Source organism: Bombyx mori, chromosome 20, assembly GCF_030269925.1.
Source record: "Bombyx mori chromosome 20, ASM3026992v2".
NCBI classification, from domain to species: Eukaryota; Metazoa; Arthropoda; class Insecta; order Lepidoptera; family Bombycidae; genus Bombyx; species Bombyx mori.
The window spans coordinates 12,122,134-12,145,557 of NC_085126.1; the positions used below are offsets into that span (position 1 = coordinate 12,122,134).

At 36.5% G+C, this 23,424-nt stretch overlaps 4 protein-coding genes across 5 annotated transcripts; 2 read left to right on the plus strand and 2 right to left on the minus strand.

Annotated features, from left to right (window-relative positions):
• Positions 1 to 293: 293 nt before the first annotated feature.
• LOC101740188 (XK-related protein 6) lies at positions 294 to 8,988 on the plus strand. Its single transcript, XM_004925986.4, has 5 exons — positions 294 to 2,140; positions 3,178 to 3,297; positions 3,871 to 4,058; positions 4,357 to 4,509; positions 6,115 to 8,988. Exons 1-5 carry the CDS (start codon positions 1,749 to 1,751, stop codon positions 6,588 to 6,590), a joined length of 1,329 nt encoding a protein of 442 aa, XP_004926043.1. The 5' UTR covers positions 294 to 1,748; the 3' UTR covers positions 6,591 to 8,988.
• Positions 8,989 to 10,193: 1,205 nt separating this feature from the next.
• On the minus strand, positions 10,194 to 12,468 carry LOC101740322 (actin-related protein 8). Its single transcript, XM_004925987.5, has one exon. It carries the CDS (start codon positions 12,303 to 12,305, stop codon positions 10,614 to 10,616), a length of 1,692 nt encoding a protein of 563 aa, XP_004926044.1. The 5' UTR covers positions 12,306 to 12,468; the 3' UTR covers positions 10,194 to 10,613.
• Positions 12,469 to 13,078: 610 nt separating this feature from the next.
• On the plus strand, positions 13,079 to 17,747 carry LOC101742448 (syntaxin-16). Of its 2 annotated transcripts, none has more exons than XM_038018167.2 (4): positions 13,079 to 13,292; positions 13,788 to 13,924; positions 14,881 to 15,053; positions 16,016 to 17,747. In XM_038018167.2, the coding sequence occupies exons 1-4, from the start codon at positions 13,212 to 13,214 to the stop codon at positions 16,645 to 16,647; spliced, it is 1,023 nt and encodes a 340-aa protein (XP_037874095.1). In that variant the 5' UTR covers positions 13,079 to 13,211; the 3' UTR covers positions 16,648 to 17,747. The 2 variants fall into 2 exon arrangements, with proteins under 2 accessions (XP_037874095.1, XP_062530451.1); XM_062674467.1 differs by lacking the exon at positions 13,079 to 13,292 and adding an exon at positions 13,345 to 13,694.
• Positions 17,748 to 20,335: 2,588 nt separating this feature from the next.
• On the minus strand, positions 20,336 to 23,365 carry LOC101740454 (ubiquitin-conjugating enzyme E2 C). The gene is made up of 2 exons (XM_004925988.5): positions 23,020 to 23,365; positions 20,336 to 21,106 (listed from the first exon to the last, which is right to left on the minus strand). Exons 1-2 carry the CDS (start codon positions 23,118 to 23,120, stop codon positions 20,677 to 20,679), a joined length of 531 nt encoding a protein of 176 aa, XP_004926045.1. The 5' UTR covers positions 23,121 to 23,365; the 3' UTR covers positions 20,336 to 20,676.
• Between the last annotated feature and the right edge of the window lie 59 nt (positions 23,366 to 23,424).

Sequence of the window (23,424 nt, forward strand, 5' to 3'; positions counted from 1 at the left end):
CGCTGTTCCTTAAAATAAATTTGACTAGGTACCGTAAAATAGGGGGAGGGTGATGGGAGAGATGTGCTCCGCACTAAACGCTTCACTTTCCCCCCCTCTGCCTCTTCATGAGTTCTGTCTCATGCGAGGTTTGGACGTTGGTTGTTGAGCGACAGGAGGTTTTAGTCAGTTCGACTCTGACATGCCCCGCCCTCCATCCCCAGTGGAGGGCGGAAGTCCGGCGATTTCCTCCTGACAAAAAAAAAAAAAAAAAAAAAAAAAAAAAAAAAAAAAAAAAAAAAAAAAAAAAAAAAAAAAAAAAGGTACCGTAAAATGGGGCGATTAGGGACAAATTCCAACTTTATGAGCAATTTTAAGGTAGTTGTTGATGTATATAATGCTATATCAGGATCAAAATGATTGAGTCTTGGGGGCATCTTTGTTGTCTAATTTCAAATTAAGCAAGTAGCATTCCAGTTTAAGCAAAAAATGCAAAAATAGGTGTAATCCCTATTTACCCGAAAATTGCGGTTAATTGGGACGAAATGAGAAATTTGCTAGGGTTGGCACTACTTTTATTTTTATATATAGTTTTAATTAATTTATTTATTTAGTTGCACCAACAGTGAAAATTTAAAAACTGACAAAAGTACATGGCAGACATCACCTCAATTATAGGTGCAATCGACAGTGCAGTTCAACAAAATATATATATATATATATTTATACATATATAGCTTTCTTAGAAACGGTTTATATTTCTCCGTTCTTGGTAAGTACTTAGGGGCCGATATTTCTATCTGGGTTAAGAGATTAGGTGTGTCGGTTATTCCATGGATTAATCAGATGAATACCCCCACTCTGAACAAATATTAAATATTTTATTATGTATTACTTAGACATTTTTGTCCACCTTGAGATTTCATTGATCTTGTTACATGTCTCTGCAAAATCGACTTACTTATATTAAATTGCTTATCTATTTCAACTAAAGACTTATTCCCAATTTCGCTTCGATAAACAAGATTTTTACCAATAAATTTAAAAAATATTGTTATAACTACATAGACAACCCTACAAACCTGTACCTATTTATACTTAGGTCGTTTCTATTTCACGTATTCTCATCCCAATTGACCCCTTTTTCGTTGTTATTTGTACCTAAGACGTCCCCAATATCCCCAAAAACAACAGATTTTTACATGTATTTTTATTTAATCAAATACATTAAAACCAATAACAACTGAGACTTACCTTTAATATATATGCTGGTTCAAACACTAAATAACGTTTATAAATCATAGTCGTCTTCTATTATTATCAAATAAATAAAAGAGAGCAAAGTTTCTAGCACTAAAATAATTACCACCACAGGAAGTTAATTTGAAACGCGATTTTTTATACGTTAGCAGCTATTATCATGGATATTCAGAGTTGTTTTGTGAACTTTCAACATTCTACTATTAAACTACAAAAAAATGGAAGATTTTGCAACGAATATAAAACTTATATTGAGCGTCGAAAGATTTTCCCGGTTTTTTCCCGATTCGCCTTTCAATCCCTAATCGCCCCATTTTACCGGTACCTATTTGATTCGTAATCAGTTCTAAGTCTAAATCAATTTAATGCTTTAACAACATTAAAACAGTTCTTCAGATGAAAATCTAAATAAAATTACGGTTATTAAATTGTAAAATTAAATAAATTACAAATTAAATTCGTTGTTGATTTTAAGTTAATTTTCCAACTGTGGATACAAATGAGTTTCTATGTGCTGTGTAATCTGTATGTATTCTCTAATCTGTCGACCACTATTTACCTACTGTCTTGCTTTTTGTGATTGGTTTTATTTATCATGTTTTGTTTATAAGTTTAATGAAAAATCTCACAAAGATCTTTCAATAATGCCTCAAATCGTTCGAGACATGTTTCAAAACGGCATAGCTTATGACGAGCCGGATCGAATGCCCGATAAGATTAACATTCGGAATCTGGACATTATTATGTATGTTGTAGCTATTTTGGGTCATTTTGTCGACTTAGGACTCGATATAAATATTGCTGTTAGATATTCGTTGGCTGGAATGGTGACAGAGTTCGGCTGGACCCTCGCCTTTATTCTTATACCTGCTTTTGTGAATACAGCGGTCTCGATACGAATGTAAGTACTAATTTCATTATCATTCAAATGTAAAAGTCGTTGCGTCAAGAGAGGCCCGGCATACCAAATACCAAACTATTCGATTGTGCCGGTATTCAAATCTCGCAAACAGACACCAATTTCCTAATGAGATACGTACTTAACCAATATCCACAATAAAAATGAATCCTGCATAATCATTTAATTTGTATAATTACTAGTGGTAGTCCATATTGTAAACCCACACCGGCAGAAGTAGTCATGCGTTCCATTTTGAAAGATTATGACAACCATTGTTAGGGGTGTCAATGGGCTTTGGCATTTACATATCACTAGATGGGTTGTTAACTCATTCACCTTTTTCATTTTTTATTTATTTATTGTCTTTGTAGGCAGACAAGCATTCTGATGGTAAGTGGGTACTGTTGCTCACGGACGTCAGAAATGCCATAGGCGGAGCCAAGCGGCTGCCTACCATTAAAACCTGCCTAAGAACAAATGTATTTGTTTAGATACTACAGTAATTAGTCTATTTTTAGGTTGTTTACAATTTAGTGTACTTATTATTTAAACTACATTCTTCATAATAGACGTGCAAATTATCATCTTTAGTGATAACTTCTGGTCAGTTATTTGTGATTGCAATACTTTAAGGATGTTATAAGAATGCTGGGCTTTCTTAATTTATAGCCGATTAACTAGTAGTGGATATGAGTTATAAAATCAAATAATTTGTATTAAAATATAATTGCATCTAATTTGAGATTGGAATATTCTAAAATTCAGTTTTACTAGTAGGATGTCTTATGAGTCTGGACAGGTGGGTACCACCACCCTGCCTATTTCTGTTGTGAAGCAGTAATGCATTTTGGATTGAAGGGTGGGACAGTTGTACTGTTAAAACTGTGACCTTAGAACTCATCAATCAAAGTCGGTGGCAGTAGTAACATTATAGAAAAAAAGAACATTGGTAGTCATTTTGGACATAAAACATGTTATGTGATAGAGCCTCTTATAGGTATATCTTGAGATACTAAAACAACATTTTTATATTTAAGGTATGCCCAAGATAAACAACAAGATTCACTAACAAATGAGCTGACAAGGAGAAAATGGGTTCGAATCTTCATACTTGTTTTACAGATGGCTCCGATACTTAGATTTGCTGATGCTCTAATGTAAGTTATTTTTATATTATATTTTATTATAACACTTGTAATTTAAAGGTGATGGACAATTTCTTTATAATAGTGTAGTTTGCCCCTAAGTATCACACAAAGGCACACACCACAATGTGTTGTGGAGTCCATGCAAGGTTTTTACCATCTTTCTACGTCGTAGTTCTGTGGTATGGAGCCACCATAGGCTCTCATGAGAATTGATTGGAAATATAAATGAGGTTGACCTAGATAGGTATTCCTATTGTTCACAGAATAACTGTTCATTCCTGTTAATACTATAAAAGAAAACCTACAATATGTTGGTTGATATTAATGTATTTGTTTACTAAACCGTGAGAGTGTATATAAAAAATTGTCATATTGTTTAATTATTTGGTTAAGTTATGTTTACACACCACTCTGTTAATCATCAAGTAAGAGGTCTTATATAAGGAAAGGCCATATTTTCTATCATTTGATAATTATTTAATTTTAGACTCGCTCTCAGTTACAAGAGACTCTATTTTGCTACAGATCATCAGTACTTACATGCTGACTGTACTAACTGCATTAATATAATATTGGTTTTAGTTATGCTATAAAATCTCGACGAGCTGCAAGCAGGAAAGATGTCGCATCTCAAAAGTTATACTTTGGTCTTATGCTGAAAGAAGACTCTGATGCAGCATTGCTCCGGATATTTGAGTGTTTCCTGGAAGCCGCACCACAACAGGTGCTACAAACCAGTCTGCTGTTGAGAGCTCAAGAGGAATTTGCTGGTAAGTTTGATATGTTTTATTTCAATTTGTATTCTTTTTTAATTCTATTGTTTACTTAAATGGGTTTAAATTTACAGCTTGTCTGTTGTCTATGATTAAATACATAAAACCAAAACATTTATTAATTATTACTATCTCTAGTGATTTGTGCCATAAATTGATCAACTTCAAATGATGCAACCCTGTGGCTACATTTCTACAGCTAAGTTTACACGCATTCCAAGTTCAGCAGCTACCGCAGTTACATACGCCTAAATCTAACCGTGCTAAAGTGCAATCCTTGATATCTATTTTTCAGTGCATCAAATCCTATCGATAGTTTCCTCAGTGGTGGGCATGGGTTGGTGCCTGGCTGCGTACCAGCGAGCCATACGGTTCGCTCAGAACGACAAGTCCAACATGACTTGGTACGGGACTATACTGCAAACGGTTTGGCACTTTCTCGTCACGTGTAAGTAAAATTATATATTACAAAATACCCCGTAAATATATATTATTAACTAGCTGACCCGGCAGACTTCGTAGTGCCTCAATCGATAAATAAAAGGCCTAAACTTTTGTATAAAATAAATTTAAAACAAACAAAAGGAATCTGTCCAACGGGGGACACATCAAAGGAAAAACAAAATTGTTATTTTTATTTAATTCCGAGCATTTTCATATTTATCTACCTTTTAAACCTTCTCTGGACTTACACAAATAATTCAAGACCAAAATAAGCCAAATCGGTCCAGCCGTTCTCGAGTTTTAGCGAGACTAACGAACAGCAATTCATTTTTATATATATAGAAGATTATCAAAGCCAAAAATTTTGTCAACTCTAGTAAGCTGTCATATCAGGGAACAAGATTATTTAACAGAAAGGCCTATGTACTTAATTTACTTAATAATTGTCTACTTTAATAGTTTTTTTAATTTTCCATTCATAAATGTTTGCTACCTCAATGCAAGGATGTCATAAGTACTGGCTTCAAAAAAATGTGAAGTTGGAAAAAAATTGTATGTTGTCAATTTCAAATCTTCTAATCGTTATTCTATAACTGTTTCGAGTTTTTTTTTCAAATGTAGGTACATTCTGCGTAGTTTACTCTTTAATTTTACTAAAATAGGGTTTGCACATCAGTGAAAATAATAATCTTTTTTATTTTTTTTGGGATATGTTATACAGCTTTACTACGGTTCTTAAATATTGTGAATGGAATCGTTACAAGGCCTCTTTTAACCTCCTTTCGGCTTTACGGGTAGTTCTGTAACACCCTGTATATTGAAACCAGCGCTCTTTGCCTGCACGATGTAGTTATTGTTTTTTTTTATTTTATTGCTTAGATGAGTGGATGAGTTCACAGCCCACCTGGTTTTAAGTGGTTACTGAAGCCCATACAGATCTGCAACGTAAATGCGCCACCCACCTTGAGATATAATTTCTAAGGTCTTAGTATAGTTACAACGGCTGCCCCACCCTTCGAACGGAAACGCATTACTGCTTCACGGCAGAAATAGGCAGGGCGGTGGTACCTACCCGTGCGGACTCTCAAGAGGTCCTACCACCAGTAATTACGCAAATTATAATTTTGCGGGTTTGAATTTTATTACACGATGTTATTCCATCACCGTGGAAGTCAATCGTGAACATTTGTTGAGTACGTAGTTCATTAGAAAAATTGTTACCTGCCTGAGATTCGAACACCGGGTGCATCGTTCAACACGAATGCACCGGACGTCTTATCCTTTAGGCCACGACGACTTAATACTTGGATAAATAATAGTGACAGATTTCAGAGTTGTATGTTGGGAATGAGTTGCTCGCTCCGGGCATTTCAATATTGCAATAATTGTTACGTTATAATAATAATCATTGTAAATATGAATATTTAAAAAAAATCTAATTAAAAAAAAAAGACATGCCCGCTGAGTTTCTTGCCAGTTCTTCTCAGGATGGAGGCTAGTTCTTGTGAATTGGCGGTAGTTCTTTTTGACGTTCAACAAGTATGTACTTTCATTTATGTTGAATAAAAAATGTTTGATTTGATTTGATATTCGTTTGTGATCTCCACAGTGAGCCGCATATCGTCTCTGGCCGCGGTGGCTTACCTGTACCCCCACTGGACCGTCGTGGCGTGCTTGGTCCACGTGGCGGCCACGGCGACCCTGCTGCAGATGTTTGACCGGTCAGACTTCTGCTCACAGAACAAACTGGCCGAGGTGTCCTTCTCCCTGGCCCTGGGAGCCGTCTACATATTCACGTACGTGCTCCCCGTGGAAGGGAGGACCAGACACAGATACGCTGTATACTACGTCGTATGCTTCATCCAGAATATAATATGTGCGTCGATATGGTGTTACTATTCAGAGGACGAATTAAAACAATCCGTGTATTTCGTACCGATTCTGGTGTTGTGTATCTTGCCATTTATTATTGGCATAAGTGTAATGGTGGTGTATTATGCATTCTTTCATCCAAAACTAGGAAGGAATAAAGATGATTCAGCTGTTTCTTTTAAAGTCGTCGACCAGGTTGCTGAGTTTAGCTAGTGCCCGATTTAAGTGTTGGAATAAAATTTCAGTGGCCATATTGAAAATGATTACAAAACATTTCCATAGATCTGGTTTTGATTAAAAATCTCAATATCTTTATCGTCTTGAGATCTGAGTTTCCGATTCAGGTTTATTTAAAATACAATTAAACTGTTTAATTGTTATAAAAATAATATAATGAATTAAATTTTTAATAGGAATCCAAATTAATAATAAAATAAATAAATATTTACTAAGAATCACGCCACGTTAACTGGTCCCGTGATAAGTTCGTAAAGAACTTGTGTTACAGGTACCAGATAACGGAAATAAATGTAATATTTTTATTATACACATACATATATTTAATGTACATCCATAACCCTGGAAAAGACATTTTTATATTTATCATACAAATATCCTCCCTTGGCGGGATTCAAACCCGCGACCCCCTTGTGTAGTGACCAAGTCACTTGCCACTACACCAGACGGCCGTTAAAAATTACATATTAAGATTTTTAATATGCATATCGATTAATTCATACTTGTAATTTGGTGCAGTTAGTTATAGTATTGGAATTCAGATAATAATAATTAAAATGTTGATAAAAGGAGAAAGTGTCATTATCTGATCAAAGCGAATGATGCGTTCATTGGAAATTATGTTAAAATTTATCTATTATTACAAGTCTACAAACTTAACATATGAAACCAACGAAGGGTACATAAGGTTACATATTGACTAAATATGTAGTTCTTTTGTAAGTAAATAATAAAATATGGGAGATTGAAGTAAAACTCTTCAAAAACCCACAGTGCTCGTCTGATTTTTATATAAAGTGCAATATACTTGTGCCCAAGTGAGCAAGTTGGGCATCATGCACAACAATGATTTATTTTAAGGTCATTCACAAAAATAGAAAGTGTAATGTTACAATAATATCTTTATTAATGCTGTCACATTTATATAAGACCTGCAGTTTAATTCAGTTACTTATAATAAATATTCTTTGTGTCCGATATATATTGCCTAATATGGTATTGAATAACTTCATTGTCTCTAAACAAGTAATTATTGTGTATACAGTAATATTTCAATGCATTTCGTGAATCTTAGAGAAGGCTCTTTCTGAATTAAGTTTTGTATTAAGAATTGTATTTTTTTAGTTAGTTACTTACTTACTTACTTAGTCGTTTGATTAAAATCCAATACATTTTATGGGGGTAGTAGCGGTTATTTTTATTTTATTATGTAAAATTGCAACGGTTTTTAGAATTCAATTCAATAATAGATCTCAAAATACATATTATTATAAATAACGCAAGAAACAAAAACATTGTATTGTGACTTCGAAGAAGCTTTAAACGTAGGTATAGGTACTTATAAGAATATTTTACGTACGTGATGAGACGTATCCACTCTTTATAAGATTCGCTGTTGTAATGTAAGGTGCCAAAAAGATATTGCATTTATTGTGAAGGCACAAAGTTAAAATAATCGATATATACAAAAATGAATCTCTGTTTTCAGTGTTCAAATCACTTACCTACCATGAAAAAAAATGTGTTAAAAAGGCGATTACAGAATTATGACATTACGATCTGCAAGAACTTGTCAACCTCTCGAAATAACTAGGCGTTAAGATGCATATTAGTATTAATAATATAAAAGACTGTGATTCAATTTAATGAATGAAATGTATATTTTTGTAACAATTTATATTTCGCTGAGCGAAGATATTGTCTCTAATTAATACTAAGTTTTAATAATTAAAATACTCGAGGTTGCGATTGAATTGATCCAACGTGTGAACGGTGTGCTTAGTGCGAGTTTTCTAACGTTGACGATAGCGTGAAAGTTAGCTCATATTTGAGTCGTCTATTATCAAAGGTGGCAATCTGTGCATTTGGACAAAAAAAATTTATTTATATTTCAATACAGATTGATTTGAATATAATCGTCTCCTTCAAAGAATACGGTTCAAAACCTGCATTAAATAAAGGTTAATACTTAACCTGTTATTTATCTAAGATGTCGTTCAGAAGAGTTTTGTGACTGCCAATGGAATCCAAAGTCAATAATTCGTTTTTCTGATTTACCAATAATTATCCAAAAGTCACATTGCCGGCTTTGATAATAGTCGACTCATTTGTATGGAATGGGATCGTTTGCGTACGTTTGCCGCTAGGGGCGCTGTTCCAACTGCATACGAAATTGGGTTAACTTTTACGCTATCGAGAACGTTAAAAAACACGCACTAAGCACACCGATTGTTCTGAATGCGAATACAAACTCTATCCATTTTTTTTTATCAAAATGTATTTTTGTACTTCACGAATAATGGTGGATATAAATGGATGGTATTTTTACATTTTTGTACTTGCCAAATATTTGTAAATAAAACATTTTTATGCATTTTTTTTTAATTTACTGATCAACTCCCTTACGTGTCCCCGTCACTGTTAATTACCTACAATGAAAACTAAACGACTCGCATCGCCTTTTAAACGTTATGGCCTAGATATTTTATCCGAGTACATAAAATAACTAAAAAGATCTAATTTTATATGAACTATGCGCAATGATAGGTGGTAGGACCTCTTGTGAGTCCGCGCGGGTAGGTACCACCACCCTGCGTATTTCTGCCGTGAAGCGGTAATGCGTGTCGGGTTGAATGGTAGGGCAACCCTTGCTAACCATACTTGAGACCTTAGCACTTATATCTCAAGGTCGCTGGCGCATTTACGTTGTAGATGTCTATGGGCTCCAGTAACCGCTTAACACCCTGTGGGCTGTGAGCTCGTCCACCCTTATCGTCCCATCTAGTCGTCCCATCTAAGTAATAAAAAACCGACATAGGACACAAACACTATATTCGCAATATGACAATATAAAAATAAATTACAGTAGGTAAAAGCTTTATTCGCGAGGTTAAAGTTCCGCAAAGATGCCCCGAATACAGAAACCGTGAATATGGAATGGTATTTTTTAATGAGGGATCACCGGTGGCCCAGAGGTCTTTCCCGTTTAACCAGGATGGCGGGTGAGCGAAGGCTCCGCCAGGAGGGATGGGATTTGCTAACAGCTGCCCGAATGCCTTTAAAGGAGACCTAAAAACTCAAGAGCAACTGCTTCGCGAATGAATCTATTACCGGATCGGAATCGCGACCCGCTGAGATCGAGTGAGAAACTCAGCGGGCTGATACATGGGTTAGATCAATCTAACGGTTACCGGGGTCCCTAAGCCTGCTCCTAGTGTTAGAGCTGAAGGTGCAAGAGTTATTGGATCTGATGGATCCGTAAGGACGTGTTTAGGGCTATTGAATGGTAATTTACATGACGCGGTGAAGGCGGTTTGTGTCAAAGGGGGAACCAATACAGTGGCGATATCAACAACGTACCTTAGGTACAGTTGTAATAAAGTCCATTTTACTTTTTTAGTCTATTTGACGACGCGTTTACAAAGAATATTCGGATGGATACCTACACATTGCAAACCTTTTTATCAATGTGTATGTGTCGATGTACCGATTAGATCCGTGAATAAAGAAATCGCATTTTTTTATCTGGGAATAGTGAAAAAGCAAATGAGTGGTTTTTAGCGTATTGAAAAACAAAAATCTTTATATATATTTTATGTTATAATTTTTAACTATAACAAAAGAATTTATATGTATATATATACATAGGGTAGAAAAGTAGGGTTAATTTTCAACTATATTTGTCGCTATCCTGCCTTTTCTGCCACGAAGCAGTCGTGCAAAAGCGTGGGACAACTGGTCCCACGCTTTTGCACGACGTGGTTTAATACAACCGAGGTCTATGTTGTGATGTACTGGCTAACTGACACCACTTAATTTGGTTTGAGAGTTAACATCCTACACAGCTACACAATAAATAGATGAAATACACTTAGTATGTACTGCACTTTCAATTCAATACTGTCTGATAGTATAAATTATTTTTCATAATAGTGAATATAAATATATATTTAAAACATATTCAAAGTCCTTCTAGGTCAATATCATTACAGTTTTAAATCACCATATAAACGGAGCCCTTTCTCTTAAAATTCGCAAACCGTATTTGTTCCATTCACTTTGATTAATCCACAGTTCTATAGCTGACTCCAAGCAAGACATGACTGCAGCCCCCTTCCACACAGTACTGGCAGGATCAATTTCTTTAGGTGATGTCACTATTTCCAGCTGCTCAGTCTTATAAGTATAGGGGATCTGCAGTGCCATACGATTTTGTAGCCATAATGATATACCATGAACTTTAACCCCACCTCCGACAATTAGAACGTTGCTGTACATCTTCCGTTTCAGGTCATCACTGGGACATCGATCTATGCTTTGTAGTATTGCAGCATCTAGGGCCATAACTTGCCCTGGGGCTAATAAAGAAATGTCTCCTGGTCCCCCTTCTAATGTATCTACGACTATGTCTTCATCCTGGTTATTCACTTGTTGTATTTCATTGAGAGTTTCAAATTGATTTTCATTGGTGCTTATATCAATAGCTTCTTTCTTTCTACCAGTTTCCCTCAAAAACTCTGCATCAAATGGATCTTCAGGATCACTTGGCTGTCTGTTTGGTATTTTAGTAGTTTTAGCACCTGTTATTTTCAGTAAGTCAGTATAAAACATTGATAATGGTGATATTATGCATTCATCACCAACTTGGAGTGTATATTTATTGATTACATCTCCTGGGTGATCGACCAAGAATGACTTCTCTTGTGGACCACAAACATCCAAATTAATATGGCAAAAGTTTTCATATAGATTTCGCATTAAAACCACATCTCGTGGTATATTCTCTGTCCAGTCCTTGTACGGAAATGCACTCTTATGAAACATCCATGATAGAGACTGACAGACATCCCCAGCTCCATAGTCCATTCTCAATCTAGTTGGTTTATGAGAGATACCATCTTCAACACATGATATTGCTGTTTTTTGATCACCAATGTCCACCACACAGGCCGAACCAATGCCTGCTCCGAATGTAGCTCCAACACTTTCCTGGACTAAGAAACAATGGCCAAAGCCCAAGTCCTTCAACAGTAAAGACATTAGATACTTTAAATGACTCCTGCAGTACAGATCTGGTATCAGAAGAACACATCTATATTTCACAAGCTCTATCAGGGGTATCCCTAACTTAAACTCAATTATGGAACTCCATATTGTATACAGATCATTCAGAACTGATGAAATAGATCCTCCTATTTCAGAATGAAGGTTAAAATCTCCTCTACGGTATGGAAAATGTATGTTGTATGGTAATTCTGGGTCCACATCAAGGACTAGATCACCTACAATAACATCACATTCGACTTGAGGCCACGGTTCCCCGTCAGAGACGTACTCCGGTAACGAACGACGGTTAAAGGCCGCGATTTGCTGCGGGGGAGTTGCGTACCTTCTTGCGCCGTTAGACTGCACACATGACTGAAGAGTATGAGATATTTGAAGCCTACATTCTTCTAATTCCTCAATCAATTCTTTGGTTTTCGGAACGCTCGGTGGTATGAAAGAGTCGCGGTAAATTTTGCCGCCGTGTCTACGTTTTCTTGCAATGCAGTGTAGCTGTTTCACTGGCACGAGATCTGAGGCTCGTCCGATACGTACGTAGAGCGAACCAGGGTGGATAACAATGATTCTGTTAGGCGGAAATTGCTGGAATTGTTCAGGAACGCCGGCATCATGCGATGCCATACTCATTTATATTTATTTATTCTGTACCTAAGCTATCTAAAATTTTTAAATAGCCGTTCCGTGTCTATATGCCAATTTTTTTATCTTTATCAAATTGCAAAATCCACAGTAAAAATCTTAATTACCTATTTGTTTACATTTTTATAACCCTATTCTTTGTTTGGTTTGTTGAATTAAATTTGCAAAAGAAATATGTCCTATTCAGCCAGTTAATATTGTGAAGCTACAACCAATTCTGTACACACTCAAAGATGTACTATACGATTAAGAGAATTGTGTATTTTAAATAATACAGCTCCATAATCACAAATAGCAACCAAATTCTATATTTAATGATGACATAATTTATAATTTAGCAGATTTGGACCTCACAAATTCAACAATTTTGACAACAATGCTTAAATCTAATCCCTTTAAGTATATATTTACGCTGTCTACAGAAAAACGTCAATTTTTTTTAGCATAATAGCTTGTATTCTTCAGGTAATAAAATATCTAAAATGTATGTCACATTCTATTTTAGTACATGGCCGAGGGGCTAGCAACGATAAAACCGTTACTAAATTTTGCAGTAATGGTAAAAAGTTTTTGAACATTCGCTGTAAGATTAAATTTATGTAGTAGTGATAAGATTACTTTCAGAAGTCTTTTGGAGATATCACAATATACCCTGAAAATTAAAATAAAACTTGATAGTTTTAAACCAAGCCGATGGGCTTATTGTACGTTTGCCCATTTAAGTACCTACACAATGTGGACCGTCGCTTTTCAAAACTGTCAAGTGTTAAATAAGCTTAGACGTCATCCACTCTATCAAGACTATAAAAATAAATACATTGCAGTTTTTGTAATACAGTATTTAATACCACCTTAATTTACGTGAATAATAAATAAAAAAATAACGATACGAACATGGTGTCGAGAAGTCTGACAGAAGTATTCGTATTAATGCGTAACAACGCGATACACAGCCGACAAATATTCTCAGAAAGAGTGAGACTATTTTATATTGATTTTATGCGATTTGTAGCATTATTTCAATACTGAGATATTTCTTAGTAACGTAAAGGCTATATGGGTTCAGGAGAAAGGGTGGCATCTACCTTAAAAATGCGATAAGTCAATAAACAAAAAAAATTAAACTTATTGTCCACTCAAAAATACATAGCAATAAACTGACAACTTTCGAAAATAATCCGCGCCAATGTATTGTTATGGTTAATGTAATAGTCGTGTACAATAAATTGTAGATTTAAAGCACAGATAGCATAAATTATCTATAACATTATCAGAATAATTATTATGTTCACTAATTTTAATCAGAACTAGCCTTTCTTTTTCCATAGTAGTTATGTGTGTTTTAAAATACAAATTGAATCATTTTCAATAGCCTATGTTGGTAATCTTCATTTATTCCTTCTTAATCTTTATTGCCGAGAACCTCAATCTCTTGCAGCCCAAGTAACATTAATTTCTTTTTATTTCTAGAATAATGATTCAGAACGTGCTAGACTTATGCGACGAAGCTCTCATGATATGGAAGCCGGAGCTGAGATGAGAGTTGACTCACGTGCCCCACCGCCCTGGGCTGATGCATTAGAGGAAGCTCACTATGTTATGACCAGGTTAATATACATCCATAATGCTTATCTGTGGGCCCTCTTCTTCAATAATATTATAATTTGCAGTCTTATACACTGAAACATTTTTGATTTTCGTGTAATGCTTCACCATTTACTAACTTTATACAGTACTTTAACTAATTACAGCATTAGTACACCCAGTATTGTTTATGTTGAATAACCAAAGTGTGATCACTTTCCATCTAATAGTTCATCTCCATAATGACCTACTATTTGTTGCAGTTTAAAGTAATGTAGAAATAAATTAATATAATTGAATGATTTTACAGCTTAACATCCATAGTGTGTTTCCAGAGATCTTTTTTGCCTTGTAACATTCTAAATTTGTTCATTTAAATAAGTTTTTTTTTTAGGCCCTTGTAGGGTTACCGTTGTTACCGTTACCGTTGCCCATGGACTTCAGCAATGCCGGGGGCAGAGCCAAGCCACTGCCTACCGCTTAATACTCTCCATAAGCCTCGTTTGAAGAAGGACATGTCATAGCGCTCGGGAAACACCGTGGAGGGGAGTTCATTCCATAGCCGGATGGTACGTGGCAAAAAAGACCTCTGGAAACGCACTGTGGATGACCACCAGTGGCTCCAGGTAGTATGAATGAACTCTACTCCGGTGGCGGGCGGTGCGATGGTAAAAACGAGATGCCGGTATCATCTCGAATAATTCCTCAGAGCACTCCCCATGGAACATACGGTAAAAAATACAAACAACAAGATACAAATGGTGTCATGTTAATGTCTCTTTTTCCATTTTCAACTCTTTAACTCACAAGTTTGTGGAAATAATTTCTAAGCTTTCCGCTTGGCTCAATAACATGATTTAACTATATCATTAATTTTAGAGATAGGCTTCAATTTTTTCCCGTTCTTCAGATATATCTATTGTAGATACTACTACACTATTATTTTTTCTAAATGATCTTTTAAAAATAATTATTTCAGACTAAAAACTAAACTATCGGAACTAGAAGCTAGACATGAGAAACAAATCAATCGGCCCGCTCTAGATGACTCCACTGAACAACAGCATATAGAGAGACTCAGCACTGAAATTGGAAGGCATTTCACGCATGCGCATACACACCTAACAGCTATTAAAGCACAAATAAGACACGGTATGTATGTATAATTGTAATTGAGTCCATCTGACGTTAGAACCCATGTAGCCCTGTAACAAAAAAGTGCCCTCATAGAAAACCGAATAAAACTATTCAACATAATACTAATTTTCATAGTGAGCCTGATCAGTATATTAGAAGAGAATTATTAAACTATTATTTGTCTATGATATATGTAATAATTTTCAAGTAGTACTACTGGTGGTAGGACCACTTGTGAGTCCGTGCGGGTAGGTCCCACCGCCCTGCCTATTTCTGCCGTGAAGCAGTAATGCGTTTCGGTTTGAATGGTGGGACAGCCGTTGTAACTATACCGAGATACTTTAGAACTTGTATCTCAAGGTGTGTGGCGCGTCTACGTTTTAGATGTCTATGGGCTCCAGTAACCACTTAATACCAGGTGGGCTGTGAGCTCGTCCACCCATCTAAGCAATAAAAAAAAAGTTAAGGAGGTATTATAATTAAAATAATTCTGTCATCGGTCCAGACAAAAACATTAATAGACCACATTTAATTCTCTTCTACCAACAGTCTTCTTAGTACTAAGAAGCTTACTAGGAATTTTTCTCCTTTGCATTAGACACCTTCAGCTCTAATACTAGGAGCCGGCTTAGGGACCCCGGTAATCGTACTCTTGGAACTCGACAAAGAGTTCGATGTGCAACCTAACCCATGCATCAGCCCGCTGAGTTTCTCGCCGGATCTTCTCAGCGGGTCGCGATTCCGATCCCGTAGTAGATTCATCCGCGAAGCAGTTGCTCTTGAGCTGTTAGGTCTCCTTCAGAAGCGCTCGGGCAGCTGTTAGCTAATCCCACCCCTCTAGACTGAGCCTTTGCTCGCCCAAAAGGCTTTCAAGCCGCCAGTAAACCTTCAATCATAAAAAATAAAGAATTGTTCTCAAACACTATTCCCAATTTTTTTAATCCGTATTATACACTCTGTAATGTTTGCCATCACAGGTAACAAAACAGAACAAAAACTAGCAGCCAACGTTGTACTAGCACTGGTCACAACTCTGCAGGAATTGAGCGTGATCTTCAGAACAGCGCAATCGAATTATTTAAAGTCCCTCACGTCCAGAGAAGAAAGGTCGAATGCGTACTTCGATCTCCCGAATTTCGAAGAGTTGAGTCTAAATGACAACGAGCTCCCCTCGGGACTTACGGACAACGAAACAGACCTGCTGTTTGCCTTACCGAGCACGTCAGGAACCCAAAAAACCTTCTACGACGAGGACCGAACGGACGATCAGCCTAAGCAGATGTACAATCAGAAACAGCTGCTGCTCATACAGGAAGCAAACACGAGAATGGTCGCAGAGAGGGAGGAAGAAGTAAACAAAGTTGTTAGATCTATAGTCGATTTGAATGAGATCTTCAAGGATTTGGCTCACATGGTTCACGAACAAGGTACGGTTTTAGATAGAATAGATTTCAATATAGAGCAGACGCACGTGCAGGTCAGCGAAGGCTACAAGCAGCTGCAGAAGGCGGAGAGGTACCAGCGGAAGAATAGAAAAATGAAATGCATCATGATACTCTGCGTTGTAGTCGTGGTGCTGTTCTTTCTGTTGATCGTTGTCAAAAGCTAGCCGTAGAAGCTAAAGTTTATGTTAAATAATTTTTTTTTTGCTTAGATGGGTGCACGATCTCACTGCCCACCTGGTTTTAAGTGGTTACTGGAACCCATAGACATCTACAACGTAAATGCGCCACCCACCTTGAGATATAAGTTCTAAGGCCTCAAGTATAGTTACGACGGCTGCTCCACCCTTCAAACCGAAACGCGTTACTGCTTTACGGCAGAAATAGGCAGGGCGGTGGTACCTACCCGCGCGGACTAATTGATTACAGAAATGTTATGTGTTTGTGAAATTATCACACCAATTCGAAAGAGACTAACTTTCACAACAAATTTTCATCGAATACATCTCTATTGAATTTTCAAACATGAGCACTAACGTTGACACAATACCCGCATGTCTCATGACCTCAAACATCAGCGTGCGATCCGTTTCACAACTAATAGATAAATATTGTTGAGTCTGTTCAAATAGTTCATTTTAACTTCTTTTTTTTCCCCAAGCTTTTTCCTTACTCTAATAGGTAGCTAGGAATAACCTAATAATTAATTAAACACTTGATTTCCAAAAATTATACACTGAAATCGCGGTAAAAAGGAAGTTCAAATAAAAATATGTAATTTTTATATACAGAGATCAAACATATTGATCTTTTATCATTCCATTACCTACCGAAATTATTATTTGCATAAATCCTAATGATAAAGCCCTTTCTTAAATCAATATTAATTTCCCTACAATAAATTTCAACGCAAGTAGAGAATGTCAGGAACCCTTTTCCGAAGATAAAGATACTTAGCAGTTGAATGTAATATTCCACATTATATTTTTACGGCCAGACGCACCCCTTGTAATAATAAAAGCAATCTCTATGATGTTACCTAAAATATTGATAAAGGTCACAGACAAATTTCCAAATGTATCTAAATATTGTTAATTTTAAGTGATATCTTTAAACTCTAGTCTTATTTTAGTTATAGAAAAATAATTTATTGTATTTATTGGCTGTAATATATTATTTCGGTTATTTATATAACTTAAATGTAACAATTACATACCTAATGGCGAGAATGAATTTACTGTGATTATAAAAGTATATTTTAATTCTAGATCAGTTTTTTATTGCTTGCTACTATTATTTCACAACGGTAAAGTGTGTTCGATTTAATTCCACTGAAGATATACATTATAACAAGATTTATGTAAATCTAACGAACTGACCGTCTCAAATTAACAAAACGCAAAAAAATCTTTACAACTCTATTTAATTAATGTGGTTACAAGAGATTGAACTCCAGATAGTATTGTCATGTGGATATTAGTTAATACTGCCAACTGCCGCCATGAAGGAATAATTTCGTGTGGTAAAGTAAAACCGGTATTTATAACAACTACACAGTAAGTTTTGCTTGGGCTATGTCCGTCCGAGTAGCTACCGCCGCCGGTTGCTGTGGCAAAAGCTCATTCCCGATCCTGCGGGCAGACTGGAAAGCAGTCGACGTCGCCCAAAACACGTCATCTCGGATCCTCCCGATCCACTAACGGTGCTTCTAGGTACTTCAAGCACCGGTCACCGTTCTCGTCGAACCCGTCGCTGGCGACGAAGGGCTCGACGAGTAAATTAACTCTCAGACACAGCCCACTGAGTTTCTCGCCGGATCTTCTCAGTGGGTCGCGTTTCCGATCCGGTGGTAGATTCTGCGAAGCACGGCTCTTGCTAGGGTTCGTGTTAGCATCGTCGTCAGGTTTGAGCCCCGTGAGCTCACCTACTAGTTACGGTTACGCTGGAATAGCCTCTCTAGGCTACCAGCTTAGGTAGGAAAAACAAACAAAAAAGTGGCAAAAGCATACGTCAAGATATAAAGAATGGAATAGTTGTTGCACACTGCCTATGATTGATTTGGAACTCATGTCTCAAGGTGTGGGTCAATATCATATTGCAATGATATGTATGGGCTTCGATATCAACACAAAATGAGTTGGGTCGAGATTTTAATACCAATTAATGAAAATGAACTACCGACTGGGCTGTTGTGTCGAATATAGCTGCGGTTATCACGTCTATTGCCATAGTGCTCAGGAAGACTCAGGAAGACTAAAACAAGGTAGAGCCAACATCGACAAAGTTTACGTAGGTACAGTGCTGCAGTATTCCCATATTTCAACTTCTATTAGAACTGGTGTCTAATCTTCTATCTTCAGGATTTGAACGCCAGAATTATTTCATGTCGTTACCAACATTGCGACCGGGCGTTTCATTCATTGGGTCTCAGTTTCGCAACGGATAGCTCAAAGATTTCCAAACAGAGCTGTTGGTCTACTGATTCATAGGTAGCTCTTGTGAACAAAGACTCGATAGCCAGTGGTGTGAACGTTTTCTCAAATGCACCGGCGACCAAAGTAGGAGTTCTTCTGGTCGTAGGGACAGATTACCGGAGGCGTGGAACTGAAAACGATAGAAGCCCGTTCATTGTAGCAGAACTTTGATAAAATTTATTATATTGGCAAAGGCGTACAACATTTTTTTAATGATCTTACTGGTGTTAGGACCTCTTGTGAGTCCGCGCGGGTCGGTACCACCACCCTGCCTATTTCTGCCGTGAAGCAGTAATGCGTTTCGGTTTGAAAGGCGGGGCAGCCGTTGTAACTATACTAGAGACCTTAAAACTTATAGCTCAAGGTGGGTGGCGCATTTACGTTGTGGATGTCTATGGCCTATAGTAACCACTTAACACTAGGTGGGCTGTGAGCTCGTCCACCTAATGATGATCATTCCGACCGATTTCGGTCATGGCGACCACTTCGAATCCTATCCGGCGATTTGGCGCTCATGCGCTCGAAGGTGGCAAAACTCCTTGCGCATTGAGGGCACGTAAGCACGCCGTTCTTATAATTATATAGATTATGGCAGCAGGAGGGCGGGCCTTCAATTGGTCGCGTTTGTAATCAAGGTCAGCTTTGCGCTGATCCTCGAACTCGCGTACTTACTTGGCTGTTCACCATCCTGCGCCATTCTGGCCAAGCACTCCCATTGAGAGGGCTCTATTTTACATCTCTTCATGTGTCGTTTCACGACATCCTTGTACCGGAGGAGCTGTCCGCCATGCTTTCCCTTGCTGTCCTGTAGTTCAAAGATGCGCTTCGCCACTCTTTCCTCCGCCATGCGTGATACATGACCGCACCACCGAAGCTGTCGACGCATTAAATATGCCTCAATGCCATCAACATTGGCACGTCGCAAGACGATCACCTGATTTTCATAATAGCACTAAGGCATTTAAGTCCACCTATCTAAGCAATAAAAAAAAGACTCGATAGCCAGTGGTGTGAACGTTTTCTCAAATGCAGACTACGCACGCGGCGACCAAAGTGGGGTTCTTCTGGTCGTGGGGACAGATTACCGGAGGCGTAAAAATGAAAACGATAGAAGCCCGTTAGTTGTAGCAGAACTGATGAAATATATTATGTTAGCAGAGGCGTACGATTTTTTTCCTTTTTATTATTTAACCTTGTTAATGTTTAGGTGGGTGAACATGGTCACTGAGTGATGCTAACTGATTATCAGAGCTCATAGATATCGTTACGTTTATGCCGCCACCCACCAAGACATCAAGTTGTTATTTTAAATTTCCCGACCCTTCAACAAATAAAGCATAAAACATGTGATAGGATGGAAGGAGAAATGAAAGCATGTCTCAATTGCACTAAATAATTATAATTGTCTGTGATCACAATGTACATCAAGTTTCAGATGAACGACAGCTGGGGCTGATTATTTGTCACAAAAAAAATAATTGAAAAATTGAATGTTACATGCAAGTCTAGTTGTGATATTAATTTATTTCAACCGTAGTGTATTTTACAAATTTTAATATAAATTACAAAGTATGGTCTAAAATTAAGTTTTTTTGCAAGACTGCAGTGTCTAAGCAGACAAAACCTGAGCCCAACCAACCCTCAACAGTCACAATCTGAAATATCCACGACACAAAAATATTACAACGAAAAATAAAACACACTTATAATCTCTAAAACAGACTATGAGTCTTTATGTTTATTGTAAAATTCATCTAAATATTTTTTATAGGCAGCTTGGTTCGGCCATAGATATGATGCTTGCTGGTTTAAAGGGCTTTGTGTATTTGGTTCTGCTAAAAGACTTTGGATTGACAACAATACTGTACGTACATCATATAAAGCCGTCCACTTATCTTTTAAAATATCTAAACATATTAAACCACACGTGTCAACATTTGGATGAAAACACGGAGTCATAAATTTGACAACAGGTGGTGCGTACGGGTATGAATTTGGAAATTCAAGTGATAATTTGTATTTGTGGCCTGCGTATACAGTTTCTAAAGGTCCATTGATGGTCCCGATCCATTTGAAGAGGTTTTCACTTTCAGGGAATGCTGATATTCCTTTATCACTGCACCGCATTAGCTCCATTAGCTCTTTCTGGAGTCTATTAAAAAGAAATATAAAATGAGTTGAATTATGCAAATTATAACACAAAAGTAATGGCATATAGTGTTTTTTTTAAGTGCATTAATCTAATAGCAGGTTTATTAATTAAGTAGTGAGTCTTTGAAACATTTCTAATGAAATGTTAGTTGACCAGTAATGACATAAAATTTCTGTTTTTGCAGAATTATTGTTTGGTAAATAGGATGCTGCCATATGTGGAATGACTGATGTTGTAGTGTGAGTGTAAATTTTATATCACTTGCAATATTTTCTGGGTGGAGGTATATTCATTCACATGGTAGTAATTGTTCTAGAGAAGTAATTCTATATAAACAATTTACATTTAAGAATCTCACAAATTAGAAAGCGTCTAAAGGTCTAAGGCTCTTGATGCTATTTAATGTAGAAAAGGTGACTAATTAACAAACCTTTTTAAAAAGTTTACTTATTCCTACCTACTGAACATTAATTATTGTAAAATTATCGCTTTAACCAATGAGAATGCCTATACCTGCTAAAAACTGTGCTTTTAAATTTACCACATTATGTAAAGTGTAATAGTTTTATTTGGTTTTTACTTTTTCGGCGCTTTTGTATTACATGCACTAAATGATCATTTACATAATGTGCTTAAAACAGCCCAAACCAACAATAATGCAAGTGAACAGAATAATCGAGACTTTTTCGTGGGAAAAAAACCGTTAGACACAAATCGCTACTTCGATACTAAGGACCAAAATATATTGTATTTAGACATGTGTAAGTAATGCGAGTGATATTACTCGGGTAATATTACTCTACGATGTAATGCAACATCACACATTACGCGAAGGAAACAAACATCACACTATCACCCAACATGTTTCTTTCTTTGTCGTGTAATACACGAACGGAACCGAGCGAGCGAGACAGACCGATCGACGCAAAATAAATGAGCAAGCGACACGGAATTATTCCTAGTGATTTTGAACCATATGTCCTGGCCGCTAGGTACATTTTTATACCTATGGTACGTCTGAATTTTAATATAGGTATTTGTGTTTATATTTTTCATGCGGCCAGCCGGTAGCTCCCCGCAAGTACTTACTTAATTTTTTATTCGCAACTTTTGTAAAATCGCTAGTCGCTCGTAATTGTTTAGTAATATTTCATATTAATTTTTGTGTTTGATTTGAATTACTTAAGCACTTGTTTGAAGATAGTTTTATTATTTGTTTTAATGCGTGTTTAATAAGTGAAAGAAATAACGGCGTTTAGACGTACGTTCATTTAGATGAAAGTACAGTCCTCCTTGGATTTTTGAGGATATTTTTGAGGATATCGCACCGAAACAATGCATCTACTGCTCTCGTATATTAACATTATTGTCGAGCTCAATTTGCAGTCTAAGTCGCCATATGAAATCCGTTCATCCCACAATAAATTATATTAAGTAAAAAATAAAATTATTATATTATTAAGTAAGTCAATCTGTCAAGTAATATAACAGTGTATTACAATACAAAGTTCATACTTTGTATTGTAATACACTATTGTAATGACACACCCGAATCATTACCTAAGTGATGTGTTTATACACATCACTTAGGTAATGATTGATGAAAACATTACACATCACTCTTAACATTACTCGGTGCGTTCAATAGATACTGTGACGACGAATACATTGTATCTATACACCCGAATCATTACCTAAGTGATGTGTTTATACACATCACTTTGAACGCACCGAGTAATGTTAAGAGTGATGTGTAATGTTTTCGAGTAATATCACCTATCTGTAAAAGTGATGTCATATCACATTACATTGGGAAGTGATGTTTTGCGCAAGTCTAATTGTATTGTATGTTGTCTACGTGGGTGTTTGCCGTGGTATTACGAAAAAGTTGTGGTAAAAATAATAAAACTCACCGTTTGCTCACAGCATGATTGTCTTTTAGTTTAATCGTGTCTTCACTCTGCTTAGCTGGGTTCGAAGACGACGCGTAATGTGGATTGATGTTTTGAGCCATAATATTTTAAGGAAATCAAATGAACACTTTCTTAAAATAGCAAGGGACACCAATTTTTCAGTTAATCGTCGTCAACTTCCTGTTGAATTTGAAATAGCTACGATTTTATTGGTAATCTCGTTATTTGACAGTGCAATGTAATGGCGGCCTTTGTTTGATTGACGTATTAAAAAGCGCCATCTACACGGTCAATTGAAAAAATAATTTAATGCTGATTTACACTAATCTCGAATATGTTAGAAGGTGGTCTGAAATAAACCATAATAAATATGTTAAATAGGTCAAATCAAGATAAATAACTGAA

What these genes read in the sequence shown, in the direction of transcription:
- LOC101740188 (XM_004925986.4), top strand. Translation starts at nt 1,749, where the DNA reads ATGTGCTGTGTAATCTGTATGTATTCTCTAATCTGTCGACCACTATTT. An exon ending in ACAGCGGTCTCGATACGAAT is followed by an intron (nt 2,141 to 3,177) that starts GTAAGTACTAAT and finishes TTTATATTTAAG; the next exon opens with GTATGCCCAAGATAAACAAC. An exon ending in AGATTTGCTGATGCTCTAAT is followed by an intron (nt 3,298 to 3,870) that starts GTAAGTTATTTT and finishes TATTGGTTTTAG; the next exon opens with TTATGCTATAAAATCTCGAC.
- LOC101740322 (XM_004925987.5), bottom strand. Translation starts at nt 12,305, where the DNA reads ATGAGTATGGCATCGCATGATGCCGGCGTTCCTGAACAATTCCAGCAA.
- LOC101742448 (XM_038018167.2), top strand. Translation starts at nt 13,212, where the DNA reads ATGGTGTCGAGAAGTCTGACAGAAGTATTCGTATTAATGCGTAACAAC. An exon ending in GACAAATATTCTCAGAAAGA is followed by an intron (nt 13,293 to 13,787) that starts GTGAGACTATTT and finishes TTTTATTTCTAG; the next exon opens with AATAATGATTCAGAACGTGC. An exon ending in TAAAGCACAAATAAGACACG is followed by an intron (nt 15,054 to 16,015) that starts GTATGTATGTAT and finishes TTGCCATCACAG; the next exon opens with GTAACAAAACAGAACAAAAA.
- LOC101740454 (XM_004925988.5), bottom strand. Translation starts at nt 23,120, where the DNA reads ATGGCTCAAAACATCAATCCACATTACGCGTCGTCTTCGAACCCAGCT. An exon ending in AATCATGCTGTGAGCAAACG is followed by an intron (nt 21,107 to 23,019) that starts GTGAGTTTTATT and finishes TCTTTTTAATAG; the next exon opens with ACTCCAGAAAGAGCTAATGG.